The 14,067-nt window shown below is 36.0% G+C and overlaps 3 protein-coding genes across 4 annotated transcripts; all 3 read right to left on the bottom strand.

Annotated features, from left to right (window-relative positions):
* Positions 1 to 70: 70 nt before the first annotated feature.
* On the bottom strand, positions 71 to 6,252 carry LOC113230000. Its single transcript, XM_026463719.1, has 6 exons — positions 6,058 to 6,252; positions 5,218 to 5,321; positions 2,427 to 2,571; positions 1,852 to 1,944; positions 788 to 945; positions 71 to 263 (listed from the first exon to the last, which is right to left on the bottom strand). The coding sequence occupies exons 1-6, from the start codon at positions 6,110 to 6,112 to the stop codon at positions 81 to 83; spliced, it is 738 nt and encodes a 245-aa protein (XP_026319504.1). The 5' UTR covers positions 6,113 to 6,252; the 3' UTR covers positions 71 to 80.
* Positions 6,253 to 6,441: 189 nt separating this feature from the next.
* Positions 6,442 to 10,084, bottom strand: LOC113230496. The gene is made up of 6 exons (XM_026464453.1): positions 9,959 to 10,084; positions 7,847 to 7,929; positions 7,413 to 7,548; positions 7,218 to 7,310; positions 6,984 to 7,135; positions 6,442 to 6,757 (listed from the first exon to the last, which is right to left on the bottom strand). The coding sequence occupies exons 1-6, from the start codon at positions 10,014 to 10,016 to the stop codon at positions 6,533 to 6,535; spliced, it is 747 nt and encodes a 248-aa protein (XP_026320238.1). The 5' UTR covers positions 10,017 to 10,084; the 3' UTR covers positions 6,442 to 6,532.
* Positions 10,085 to 11,140: 1,056 nt separating this feature from the next.
* Positions 11,141 to 13,835, bottom strand: LOC113230476. Of its 2 annotated transcripts, none has more exons than XM_026464421.1 (4): positions 13,656 to 13,835; positions 13,184 to 13,483; positions 12,198 to 12,366; positions 11,141 to 11,325 (listed from the first exon to the last, which is right to left on the bottom strand). In XM_026464421.1, exons 1-4 carry the CDS (start codon positions 13,726 to 13,728, stop codon positions 11,160 to 11,162), a joined length of 708 nt encoding a protein of 235 aa, XP_026320206.1. In that variant the 5' UTR covers positions 13,729 to 13,835; the 3' UTR covers positions 11,141 to 11,159. The 2 variants fall into 2 exon arrangements, with proteins under 2 accessions (XP_026320206.1, XP_026320205.1); XM_026464420.1 differs by having other exon boundaries at positions 13,184 to 13,576; positions 13,656 to 13,829.
* Positions 13,836 to 14,067: the final 232 nt, after the last annotated feature.

Genomic DNA, 14,067 nt, shown 5'->3' with positions numbered 1-14,067 from the left:
GATTGATATTACTGGTACCTACTGCTAATGGATAGAAAGAAATAATGAACTTCTCGTATGAATTAAAACAACGCATATAATTATATATATGTTATACTGTTATTGAACATTTGAGTAGTGGGTTCCACAGCCTCTGTGACGGGATCGTAGACGTCGCTGTCGAGTTGACTCGGTTCGGTGGAATCACTTGCTGGCATGACACCACCAGGTTTCGATAAGCCGACACCGTTGAAACCCATGTCCATACAATCGAAATGAAGGACCTGTTTACAATAAAAGAAACTAATTATAGAGAACTGATAGGAATAGTTTTTTTCCGTAATCGAGTGGCTTGTACACCGGTTTCATGACGTCGCCATCTCGGAGGTCTCGGGTGAATGAAGAAAACTAAGTTTTCTATATTGTCTCGGGTCTGGCTGTTCGTGGTACCGTCGTCGTTGTTTCCTATTTCTATGACATAAGTGCTTCAGTTACTTATTTTGGTATCAGAGCAAGGTATGTGATGTTGTGTAACATTTATTTACTTGTTGTTTATGTACCGGTATTGGTTCTTGATAAGAATCTCGGAAACTTAAAAGACGGACGTAAAACTCTCGTAAAGACGAAAGAAGTGGTGGACGAATATGTATGATATGGACATCCAACAGCAACCAGTACATGCATCCTCTTAAAAACTAAAAGGTCAAAAAGTAGAAACCCTTACGCAACAAATACGCTATATATGATGCTATCTGTTCATAATTACTTACGACAAACGTAAACGATTTAAAGGGTACAAAATCTTTACCAAAACAGGGGTCATGTCGATCCTAGTATCAATGTCCATACAGATGTGCAGTCTCTGGTCCATTACGTTTATGTCAAATAATCGGATGCACATGTCGACGAGACCGGGCGGTACATAAGGCACTGGAATCGGCAGGCAGAACGGTGGTGGATTGCGAGCTGTAAAACAAATAAATAGGTAGGTAAGCTATGTAAGTTGCACACTTTCCATTTCTTGCGCCGTACGTGTAAAGTTCATTTTTAACCGACTTAAAAAAAAGGAGGAGGTTCTCAATTCGACTGTATCTTTTTGTATGTATGTTACGCGATAACTTTGTGAACCGACTTTGATGATTCTTTTTTGTTGGAAAGAGTGTGCCTCAATATTTATTGATCCCATTTAAATGTCAAGAAAATATTTCACAAATTGCTAATTAGGGGATGAATCCGGTTTCGCGCACTTTCCGGTAAGCAATTTCAATAAAACTTGGCAAATAGATGTGATTCCAGGAACTGTGTGTGATTTGAGGTAGATTTTTAGAACTCTGTACTGAGATTGTGAAATATTTATTTGTAGATATAATTTGAATAAGCTTTATTGTTTTAAGATAGACTACCATTATAAAAAAAATATTACGATAAGTGTTATTTTTAGAAAAAATATAAACTAATTCAAGACTGTTCTGAGCGTGAATGTATTTATCACATTCCAAACACCATTTATTTTTCAAGCAACAAAGTGGTAACAGAGAAATCCGTAAACGAACAAGAGCCACCGATATAGCTCAAAACATTTTTAAATTCAGCTGTCCATAAACCCTACCAAACAGGCTACATACGAGTATATGCAGATATCTGCCCGAACTGACAGCCAGTTGTGAACAAAAGACTTCCATTGGTGACTCAACGGACATAGGCCCATCATTAGGTGAACCGATGACCTGCTGAAGGTCATCAGTTCTTTTAATTACTTGTCATCAAAATATGGACGTAATAATTCGGAGTAATATCATTTCGTAGAGCAACGATAATAATTATTCTGTTAATTAGCTCTCAAGTAACAGTGAAGTAAATGCCTACACATACCAGAAAATGTATTTTTGTAGATACTCGCATTGTTCATCATTACTTCCATATTGAGCGTCGAAGGTTCGGGATCATAGTTGAGAAGTATACAGGCTGCAAACAAAAATGCTCATCAGTAGTTAGGTAATTTATTTGTGAATGTTTATATTGGATAATTATGGCTTGTGTAGTTTGTGTAGTTTTATTGAGTGAAGTTTGAAATAGTTTCCCATGGCTTATTAGGCATTTATTTTTATATTATGTAGGCAGCAAACAAGCATATGGCCCTCCTGATATAAAGCGGTTACCGTCGCCTATGAACGCCTGCAACACCAGGTGCGTCACGAGGGCGTTGCCGACCCACTAGGACCCTTCTCAAACCCCTTATAACCTTACGCAGACAATCTCACGCAGCTACCAATCCAAATCATTTAGTAAGCGTAACTTCTTATTCTGTGAATAAAGCAACTAATTCCTAAATCACTCCATCTCGTTTATGTTGCTCAATCCATACTTCTATTTCTACTGTTACCTTAAACTAGCAAAAGTATCATGCTCATATACAACATTCCTAATGTAATCTAATACCCACTTACTTTTTTCAAAACCGAACGTCCTTATCTTAATTCCTGTACAACATTTACACTGATTTTCTTCACAAGAACATGCTCCTCCCATGAATGGCAGCCGCAGCATCCAACCAGGCTTGTACCATGGACGGGGCATCATTCTCTTTATTGTCTGTGAAATAGATATTTTCGATCAATCTCAAAATGACTCATTTCTGTCTCCTTGAAGGAAGCTTTTATTCCAAACCCAACACTAACCCCATCCGTATTTGAGATTTTACAACTTTCAGGAAACTTTTCACAAGGTTTTCAGTCACAGAGGAATATCAATATAACAATTCAATCTGGTGGTATAATACTACGGATTACGGACTTACTAAATACGGATATAAGAATTAGGGCTTTAAGTGAACAGCGATTGCCATTTACGTGGTTTAAAGCTTAGTGAAACAAAAACTTTAGTAAAGATTAATTAAACAGGTTCTGCGTAGGCACTTGAACGACCAAAATCCATGGTGGTGATCCGTTTAGCTTTTGCAGTTTGTCTTGACCTTTCGTATTTGTAATAAATATTGTAAAATACAAATGTTTATTTAGAAAAACCAACCTCTAACAAATGTTTACTTAAAACGAACAACGGTTACAAATGAGTGGTAGCGTTAATCAATGTGACGATTTCAAGTGTAATTTGTTACCTATGAAATAAAGATTAATTGAGTTTGAGTTTAAGCCAAACTACGTGGCAAGCATGGTGAATATTCTAAAATCTTTTTTTATTTCAAGATGTCTGTGAAGCCTTACAATTGACCGATAGCGTAAGTGAATTCTTAATCCAGTTGTTTCAATCATGTACTACAATGAATTCAACAACATGCGTCACTTAATGGCTCTCCGATATGAAAGGCGGAAGATGTGTAATTTTTATTGAATACTTTAAAACACAACGCGAAACAAAGTACTATTTTAGGAACACCTTCAATTGGTTGACTAATTCGAAAAACTTTAACAACAACTCTGCCGTTCTTATCATAAACAACGTGATCGACCTTTTTAGCGAAATTCAGTTATTAACATTATCTGGGATCAGAGAACGAGACTCGTACAATCACATACAAACGGTTTTATTATATATTATTTACTTTCAGTTTTAGCGTAAATTTACAATTTCCAAAAAGAAAACTAGGTGCCAATATTTGGAATGTTCCCAAAATGCAAATGCATTGTTTACGACAATTTCATGTGATAAATAATAACATTCCTGAAAACTTTAATTCTTATGTAATTTCTTGAAAAGCTGATTGTTTCAAAGAAAAAAATTTTAGTTTGGATAAATAAACATTTTATTTTTTATCTCGAAATGTAGGAGAATGTAATGTGTGTGGTTTATTTACAGTATAGGTCCAATCATTCTCTATCAAGAAAAAATAACCCATCTGCAGGTACTTGCGGCTTCACGAGTAAAAGGTGACAAAATTTTAGATTTGTAATTTATTTTTAACCGACTTCAAAAAAGGAGGAGGTTCTCAATCCGACTGTATGTTTTTTTATGGTTTTTTTTGTATGTATGTTACGCGATAACTCCGGTATTTGTGAACCGATTTTCATGATTCTTTTTTGTTGGAAAGGGGACCACTAGGTCCCATTTCATTTTAAAGAAAATCATCCACTGCTGTGGCTGTTCACGCATGAAGATTCATTTTTGTAAATAGCAACAAAATTTTACTTAAGGAGTAATTATTTTAATGGTTGATTTTGCTATTTCTCCAATTCAAGGAGTTTTTCTCTCCTTTGAGTAGTGAGAACCGATTTTTATTATCTCCAGTGTCAAGTCCTGCACAGTGGCGAATTTAAGGATATGTCAATAAAACTTAGCAAATAGACGTAATTCCACGTACTTTGGAGGTCGGTTTTTTTAGTACTCTGCCCTGAGATTATTTAACACAATATACTAGTTTCTATTTAAGTTTCGTGTTATTGTTATAACGTTCTTTAAATTACACTAAAATAACTTTTCTTTAGTCGTAGCTCGTGTATTTTGTTAAATAAGTACATAAAAAAGTTAGCAATTTTGTCGCACCTTTACTTACAAAGCCGCAAGTATATGCAGATGGATTTTTTTTTTTACATAGAAAATTATTGGAACTATACTGTACGTAACCAATGTGCGTGACATTACATTTTCGTATATTTTGAGATAAAAAAAAAACATTAATTATTCTTTTTCTCTGAAACTATCAACTTTTCAAGAAATTATACAAGAATAAAAGTTGCAAGGAATGTTATTATCTATCACATAAAAAAAAATAGCTTGATACTCCACAAGTTATTCCTATGTCCAAGAATTATCAATTTAAGCCCACTCTGGGGCACCGCGCCGTGGTAGTGCCCCTAAGATCGTTACGATTTAAAGCTCTGAGTGGCACTGTAATTGTTATGAACAGGCGTGTCGCTTACCACCAGGCGCACGACTTGTTCGTCGCGTCACTTAGTATTATAAAAAAAGTTGAAATTAAAATTAAAAATAATATGTCTACGAATGTCCTTCACGTCAAGCTACAAAGCCTTCAATTACAATATAGAATCTTTTCAAATTATTCACAGTGTAGGATGTACATGTGTATGTATTGCACCTTTGCTGAGATTGACGTCTGGGCGTAGTAAAATGAGGAAGCCACGAGTTTGATCACAGTGGTACAATTTGAGCAGTACATTATATTTTCTTCTTCAACAAGGAGGCCGAAATTGCACAAGCTCAAGAAAATGCGACCGTGTAACCATAGACGTTTGAGAGTGCGCTTGTGCTACTGCAAAAACTTACCTCGTTAGTTTTCAAATCGTAATAAACAGAAAAATCGGATATATCCATCACTTCGTTAGCATTTAAAATTCTGGCATTGTCTTTTCTATGTTTCAAAGACGTTCCTGAAATTTAACAAACATAATTTTTATCAAATTCTTGAGTTTTCGCTATTGTTACACATAGGAAATGAAACATGATTAAATCGGATCTAAATGATCTAAACAAATATACACGTATATTTGTTTTTTCAAACAAATCCACGTTTTGGTTCCTTTACGGCCCCATGTGAGTCAGCCGTGACCACGGAAGAAAGAAAAGTTATGTGGTCTGTGGCCGTGACCATGGGACCTCTAAAGAGCCCGAAGCGTTGATGGTTTGCTATATACGCGATTTAGATGGGAACTAACAGTTTCAACAAAATTTTTGATAACTGTTTAATTTTGTTATATTTGTATAAAAATCCGTGGTCTATAAAAAAATAAATACATACCTACCAATTTTTCTTTACATTAAATTAAATTTAAAAATCTTCACTTCAACGGAAGGAAAATATAATCGCCAACTGAAAACTTAAATGAGACTACCAGCGCATAAGTGGTGTAAGCCATGTTTTTACATTTTTTCTACAATATTATTAAAATTTAAATGATACTAAATTACATAGTTATTATATACGTATTTGAATACTATTCTCACGTATAATTTTTTTAAATAATTATGCATATTAGTCGTATATGATTACTATATGTATGTAAAAGAATTCGGCTAACTTTAAATCCTTCATTATCTTCTATATGCGTTTCATGGGGTGACATTAATTTACGGTGCTAGCCTCATATATAACAATACACTACTCACCACAGCTAAAGGCACCACACACCAGCAATACCGAAAACACTGTTCCAATTTCCATGTTTGTAAGACACTCAACCTATATTCTATGACCCGCTGCCTCCAGGGACACCATTCAAATGACAACACGTCGATAACCTATGTCAACGGTAGCAGTTTTACTATTTGTATGCATGGCGTGCATGAGCGCAACTAACGCGGGACTTTCTAGAGAAACTCCTGCGCATCACTGTCGAACCACCACTGCAGTGCATGTAACGACCATCACAGTTTCACGCTGAATATTACAAAACTCTCTCGCGAAATCGCAAACCATTCATTATATATTATTTTGTTAACGTAATGGGTTTAAAGAAAACATACCACCGTGTGTCGTACTTACTTTACTTATGATTTAAAATAATTTACAATTTTCTGAAAGTGAGCGTATACAAGCATTGAAAACAAAACCGTCCAATTTTTTATTTTGTCGTGAACTCTATTAAAGTATATCCAAAATTTTAACATTTGTTTGGGATTGATTTGCTCTCAATTTATTTTGCGAAACAGTATCGTAAACATCGCTGTCTAATTGGGAACTTATAGTAGTCATACTACTGTTATCGGAGCCCATTTCAGTACTGACTGTATTATCAGGTCCACCGAATCCAGGTCTGGTAATACTAATTCCACCAACTCCCAAATCCATGCAGTTAAATTGGAGTGTCTAAAACCAGATATCATTTATTGATTAGATTATTCTGTCAGTCACTTTTATTACACTGAGTGGTCATTTAATTTTTTTTGTAGTGAAAATATATGTCCACTGTAGCGAAAAAGAATCAGACAAGGAATACTATCCCGTTTTAAAATATTTTTCGTATTGCTGAAAAAGTTTGAATTTTGCTATTGGCAATTTCGTAGCCTACACTATTGTTCTAAATAAAGCTTACCAAAAATGGATATTGAGCGATCCTGACCAACATAGCCAAACAAGTATGTAGTCTTTGTTCTACAACATTCGTATTGTAAAGTTGGACGCACCAGTCCACAGGGCCAGCTATAGTGATAGGTATAACAGGCAAACAAAGCAGTCGATCTTGAGCTGAAAATTAATTATTTACACACTTTCAAATAATTTTCGATATTTATTTGTGGAAATAAAACTTAGTAGGAATAGGTCTTACTAGAAAACCTGCTATGCAAAAGGCTATTATTATTCATCCTTAACTCCAAATCCAGTTTTGACTCTTCTGCCTTGTAGGTTAATACTGCACAAGCTGAAATAATGACGTACATTAACACCAAGTTACAAGATAATTATTTAATAAAAACATTATATAGCACAATGTACCAGTGTTGTACTACACAATAATCTCTACCTTCTCTATCAAATCCGAAGCCATGTATTCGAATGCCAGTACAACATTTACACTGTGGGCCATCACAGGAACATGGAGAGGCGAATGGCGTCAATGCTAAAGTTTCAGGTTTCGATGGGCGTTTCATAGTAAGTGTCTAAAAAAAACATATCTAATCAATTGGATCTTTTCCACGGTGTACCACTAGGTACGTTACTGGACCCCTTTGCAACTAGTTATTTCCTGCGTTCACCTCATTGGTCCACTTTTTAAGACACTGCCGTATAGGGTCTTCCAAGTCAATATTGCCAATCAAAAACCTTTGTACGACAACAGTTTTAAAAGATGAACAAGAATATTTATTGCCGAAAAAGTTAAACTTTAGGAATGTATTCGATTTTTTTTTTATTAATTTTTGTTTCAAGCAAAGATGCCAAATTGAACTAAAAAGTCACCTGATTCGTTTTTGTATTGTAGAAAGTGGACAAACTTGCTATTTTGGCAACATCCAATTTTCCATGTTCCTTTTCTACATGAGCTGAAATTGAAAGTGTGACAAATAAGACAAAGGTACTGAATACTTACAAACGACAACACGCGGTAGAATGTTCTTTCAAGTGTTATTATTATTGTATAAATAGTACATACTACATTTCATCACAACTGTCTCCAAGCAATGTAGGCCGAGATAACAGATCTCTCGATCGAGATTAATACCTGACTAACTTTTCGTTAAATGCTTGATGGAACTCTAATTTTACATATGTATTATACAATATTAAAAATTCAACGTGCCTATTTAATGGCTGTCATTAATATAAATAGCTACGTGCTATGCGATCTGAAGATAGGTATGGTGTTGAGCCGTTTTAAGGTATACAGTCACGTGCGTGAATATCACACGTAGCGAAATTATAATAACAGATATCCCTGAAACGTTTTTTGTTATTTTTTAGAAACTAGGTAATTTGTATGTAAAAAGAGGGAGGACATCTACCACGGAGTTTGCCCAGGGTGAGGCTGACAGGCTTCAGCGATCTAAGAACGCATTTGACCTCCATTTTATCCATTTGATCCTTGTGAAGGAATTCGTCCAGAGAAGTACTTTCACCTTACCTATTTCAGCCGCCAAGCAGTAATGTGAGCTTTACTGCGTTCTGGTTTCGAAGGGTAAGGGTGCTGATGAAATTTACAGGCACATGGGACTTGTCAACATATGTCTGAGGTGGTAAGCGACACGCTTATCCATAACAGTTGCAGTGCTATTCAGAGCTTTAATAGCAAAGATCTTTGGGGTACTGCCACTGTGCCCGTCATCCTGAGACATAAGTTGAAAAGTTCCATGTGCCTGTAATTTCACCAGCACCCTTACCCTTCAAAACCGGAACGCAGTCATTACTGCTTGGCGGCAGAAATAGGTAAGGTGGCAGTACTTCCCTGGACGAACTCTTTCACAAGTAGCTCTACTGCAACTATAAGGCGCACAACTTGCTCGTCCCATCTCTTGGTGTGTGAAAAAAACACCTGATGGATAGTGACAATACACAAGCTCGACGATGGAGCATGCACATCTAAATAATGCTTGTTCACACTCGCATTGAAAAGGCCCAAGTTAAGTATTTAGGGAATAAGCATCAAGCAGGGAATTCCACTCCAGAGCCGTTCGCTAATTATAAATGAAGAAGCGAAACGCTTCTTTCCATTCCTTACAATATCAAAAAAAAAGGGAAGGCGAAATCCAATTGTGCATTTCCATCGCACACTCTCCGTGATGTATGCTTTAGAATACTGATAAGCAGGCAACTTTAGGGCGCGGCGGTGTTTAAGGCTCTGCATTTTCACGTCTACTAAATCCGAGTCGCCTATAAGCTTCTTAGCATTCTTTTCAAGTAAATCCAAGGTGGCCAGTTGGTAGCTGGGCATCAATTTGACTTGCCAACACTAAGTGCGGGTATATGTGTTTAGTAGCAGTAGACTTCCTTGTGAAACAGTTCGTCCAGGGAAGTAATGCCACCTTACCTATTTCTGCCGCCAAGCAGTAATGTCAGCATTACTCTGTTCCGGTTTTGAATGGTAAGGGTGCTGGTAAAATTACAGGCTCAGCGGACTTGTCAACTTATGTCTCAGGGTGTCAAGCGCAGTGGCAGTGTCCCTCCGATCTTTGCGGCTTGCTCTGAGTGGCACTGCAACTGTTATGGACAGGCGTGTAGCTTACCATCAGGCGAACGACTTGTTCGTGCCGTCACTTGTATTATAAAAAAAGAAATTAACAACATACTGACCAATCCTGCATCCAAAGTGGCCAGAGTGTCCTCTAATAAATAAAGTAAAAAGAGACTATAAGTAAAAAGAGAGAGAATTGATATAAAATATCATAGTTATGGTTTCAATGAATGTTTGTAACGAAAATTGTAATTGTATTTCACTATATACTTTCACAATTTCAATATTTTTATAGGTCATAGGACACAAGTATTGTCTTAATTTAATGAAAAAGCACCTTGAAAACACGGCAATGTCCTGAAGTGTATTTGTATTTTTTTTTAATTTTATGTCTTGTTACTTACCTGTTGCAATGAATCCTGTTAAGACGCTCAACATTAATATTAGAACTAAGTAACTCATGTTTTCTGTGGTAGTTTTTGCTTATGATATTGTCTTCCAATACGCACGAAACTTTATATTTTTTTGTCTATTGTCACGGCATTCATTAGTAGTACTACTTTATAGAATAAAGATTCAACTGCAACTAAGAAGACTTTCTCTCCTGTGCATATCGTTTATGCACCACCACTTGTTCTCCAATTCATAAATCAAGTTTAATTTATGCAAAATGTGATCATCTCACGATAAAATTAGAATTATAGATTCTAACAACAAGACGGGGATTTGAACATTGTACGTACATATTTCACATCTCTCAAGAATTTGAAGATTTACTACTTTACTAAAATACATTTTTTACATGAATAAATACATGTCAAATCAACGAAAATAGGAATAATAACAGCTTTTAACCTAATAGGTACTGCGTTATAACTGCGTAACGTGGTGAAGGCCTCGAGCACAAAGGGATACATCACAAAAATGAATACTACATACAACTATGGTCATAAGACCTATCCTTAATGTACACCTTGCTTAGTTTGAACACTTGATCCACCGTTATTAAATAAGTAAATGTAAAACAATTTGTATTTACGCATTAAGAATAATAATGTATAAATACGAAAATCTAATTACGCATGTACACTAACAAAACAATCGTAGACAGTATGAGCTGATAGGGGAAGCGGTTGATTCACAATTGAGAGGTTGATGGTTTGAATCTTTGAGGCGGATTGAATCCATGTATATATGTAATTCATGTATAATTTTAATATGTGAATGGTTACGCAATATCTCTCGCATACAGTAAATGAAATCGTTTTGATGAAGTTTCTGGAAGTTCGACATGCTCGAAGAAAGTTCACAATTCTTAAGACTGCCCGTGCTCGCCCGTGGCGGCCTGTTTGGATTCTCCGCCTGGTCGGTAACCCTCAAAGGCGCGAGAGCGTGTGCGCCCCGGCCCGTGGCCATCCGGAGTCGACTGTTTCGCAAGCTCGCCCTTACAATCGGCGCGTTCGACGTCACCGCCCTTGGGAACCTACCCTTAGAAAACGCGTATGAAACAAAATAATTTATAAATAAAACGCAAATAAACAATAAAAACAAATAATTTAATAAATAAAGTCAACAATTAACACAATATTCGTATCCATGCGTTCTCTATCTTCTGTCGAATAAGTCTAAGAGTGATTTCACAACATTTTCGTCGTAGTCTTCGATGTCATCTCCTGAATCCACAACGGCATCAACTCCTCCTTGAGGGTTCGGTATAGTGATACCGCCATTGTCCTCCGGTCTCATCATCGCTAGGCCGTCGGCGCCCATCCTGAAAATTAGTGATAGCTCATTTCCACGCTATTCTACACTCTTAAGGCCCAGCAAAGTACGCTGGGAAAAACGCTAAATTAAAATATACTAAATATAATTGTATAATAATAACATGCTTCAGACACAAGTTAGTTGTGCATGAAAAACTTTTTTTTTTTGATACCCTATGCTATATTTTCATAGGGTGTTTACGTGGTCGTAGGAATAATATTGTCTGACTCTGAATCACTTCACATTACATTTTGATGTACGAGGGGCATTCGGAGGCTATAGTATCCAATATATCATCGTTATTGTATTAATTCATATTTTTTGTTTTTATTCAATTAAGATAATATACAGGTAAGGTAAAAAAGACAATAAAAGCTTAACTACTAGAAAGTAAAACTAGGATTTTTAAATTATATGAATAAAATTGGGTCCCCGCAGCAAGGTGCTAAGATGCTGGCTGCGTTCCCCCTTTGTAAGTAACTTTTCAATCAGTGTAAAGTAGGGTGATATTAGATATAACTGGTTGACGACTTTATCATCTCAGTCAACCGTAACCATGGGACATGTAAAAGACCCGAAACGTCGGTTTGTTTGAAAAAATAAATACACGCATACACATAGGAGGTGCATACATAATTTTGTCTTGTTGTGCACATAAACCCGTTATTGTAATTATTGTGTCCCATATTAAGAGGTCAGACAGGAAGAAATTTCTTTTAGATTTAAGCAGTACCCTATGTTTGTGTTTTCCTTTTTACTTCAATAAATGAATACATGCGTTTTAGATCCGAAAAAATTGTTTCGTTTTATCGTTGTAATTATTATTATACTAGCGAAAATATTGACTGGCACCTATACTGCGTTGGTAAACAAACATACCTCAAACAATCGAATGCCATGTTAAAGAGCTCCAACTTCCTCCACTGACCAAACATGGCGAGGCAAAAGTGAAAGTTTCTCCCCGGGAAAAATACGTTGTAGAACTTCGCGCACACTTTTAAATTATTCATTCGCGGTGGGCTAATACAGATTGGGCGGGGATTTTTTCCTGAAAACATTGGTTTAAAACACTAAATTTGGCTTAACATTATAACATACGAAAGTTATTTCACTATACTTGTAATTATAACCAACACGTCTTCTGATTTTATTGGCGTAATGTTCACCATCAAATCTATGCATCATATTTGGTATAATAATAAAGTAAATGACATGAAAGGCATAAAAATAATACGAACAATATGAAACAAGCTATGTATATATGTGAAATATTATAACTTTCCAATTTGAGCATAAAAAAGCTGTTGACACATTTCGTTCGTAGAACCCTTAACGTTTTGACGAGACTAGTGATGTGACAAGTTATGAATTTCCACCAATATTACTTTAATTCTCCCAAGTTAAAGAAGAACATAACTGAGCATAAAATGCAACTATGAATACTTACTTAACTAGAATATACAAATAATACATGGAATATCTTAATATTGATTTATTAATTTTTGAAAACGTTCACGCTTTAAAACGTCCATGGCGGCCAACGGGTGAAAACCCTGTCTTGAAAAGTTGTCATTTTGCAGATATGGCCTTACACCACGCGTGGGATATTTGATTGTTTCAGTTAGCATAAGAAACAGTACAAATAAAAGAGAATGTAGTTTAGATAATTAATTACCAATCGCGTATATTTGTTTTTTCAAATAAACCAACATTTCGGGCCCTTTATGGGACCTGCCATGGTCATGGTTGACAGTCAACTGTGGGTTCCTTTGAAAAAACAAATATGCGCGATTTAAATCCGGAAACAAAATTTTATTTCCTATGTTTAAGAATCGGGAAACCCTAAGAACTCGATAATTAATTACCTGTTAAAGAATTTTCGTAAAGAATCCGATCGTTCCATGACATAGCGACATCGAAAGCGAAGTCGCCAGGATGGTACGTAACTCTCATACATGCCTTCTGGTTGAACAGATCCATGATAAGGCCTGTGCAACATTTGCATACTCCAAGGGTACAGGTGCACGGACGTGATTCCTCCGAAGATGATGATGAAGATGAAGAATTTGTAATTGCTGTCGCAGGAGCCACTGTTACTTGAGTTTGCTTCGGCCTGGCCCTCCCCATATATGATATAGTAGTTGATTTCTTCAAATTCAGCCGGTCTAGTAGTAACAAAGAACTATCAGGTACTTCCAGTTCCACATCGTTTAGTGTTAATTTATGTGCACTTGTAGCATTGGCTCTCTTTGGTATAACTACAAGAAAGTAAAGCTTGTGGTATTATGAGGTATCTAGCAAAGTTATATAAAATTGACAAAAATGCAAAAAACTTACGTAACTTTTGTCCGTCGATCGGCGGCAAAAACAAGACTATCACAATATATAGCAATTTATTGTATTTGATCATATTTAATATTTATTGCGACGCGGGACTGCGCACGCGGCGATCTTCTGAATAATACAACGTTCCAATTCAATACGACTGTTTCGGACCGGTTTAACGCAAACGATCTCCACTTTCACATGCAGGTTTAGTTTTATCAATCTTTAAATATCATAATGGTATTGACTAACCCAGAGTTTACATAGTCTGAACATTCACTAAGAAGGGGCAAGAAACATTGTTTTCACTCACAATAAGGCGCCACTTTCGCTTTCGCTTTTACACAGAAGCTACTAACAAAAATCGACTCTAAGAAAAAGTATACACCTAAATTTTCTTTATAATTTAGTACATTTATTAACA

The sequence above is a fragment of the Hyposmocoma kahamanoa genome, unplaced genomic scaffold, assembly GCF_003589595.1.
Source record: "Hyposmocoma kahamanoa isolate Upper Pololo Valley unplaced genomic scaffold, ASM358959v1 63, whole genome shotgun sequence".
NCBI lineage: Eukaryota > Metazoa > Arthropoda > Insecta > Lepidoptera > Cosmopterigidae > Hyposmocoma > Hyposmocoma kahamanoa.
The sequence above is the reverse complement of the archived record's forward strand: the minus strand, read 5'-3'. Positions and strand labels throughout refer to the sequence as shown.

Coding starts and splice junctions, on each gene's coding strand:
- LOC113230000 (XM_026463719.1), bottom strand. CDS start 6,112: ATGGAAATTGGAACAGTGTTTTCGGTATTGCTGGTGTGTGGTGCCTTT. Junction 5,322..6,057: donor GTGTGGTGCCTTTAGCTGTG/GTGAGTAGTGTA, acceptor GTTAAATTTCAG/GAACGTCTTTGAAACATAGA. Junction 2,572..5,217: donor ACGATTTGAAAACTAACGAG/GTAAGTTTTTGC, acceptor TCTATTTCACAG/ACAATAAAGAGAATGATGCC.
- LOC113230496 (XM_026464453.1), bottom strand. CDS start 10,016: ATGAGTTACTTAGTTCTAATATTAATGTTGAGCGTCTTAACAGGATTC. Junction 7,136..7,217: donor TTTGCATAGCAGGTTTTCTA/GTAAGACCTATT, acceptor ATTAATTTTCAG/CTCAAGATCGACTGCTTTGT. Junction 6,758..6,983: donor TCGCTCAATATCCATTTTTG/GTAAGCTTTATT, acceptor ATCTGGTTTTAG/ACACTCCAATTTAACTGCAT.
- LOC113230476 (XM_026464420.1), bottom strand. CDS start 13,728: ATGATCAAATACAATAAATTGCTATATATTGTGATAGTCTTGTTTTTG. Junction 13,577..13,655: donor GATCGACGGACAAAAGTTAC/GTAAGTTTTTTG, acceptor ACTTTCTTGTAG/TTATACCAAAGAGAGCCAAT. Junction 12,367..13,183: donor TTACGAAAATTCTTTAACAG/GTAATTAATTAT, acceptor CAATGTTTTCAG/GAAAAAATCCCCGCCCAATC.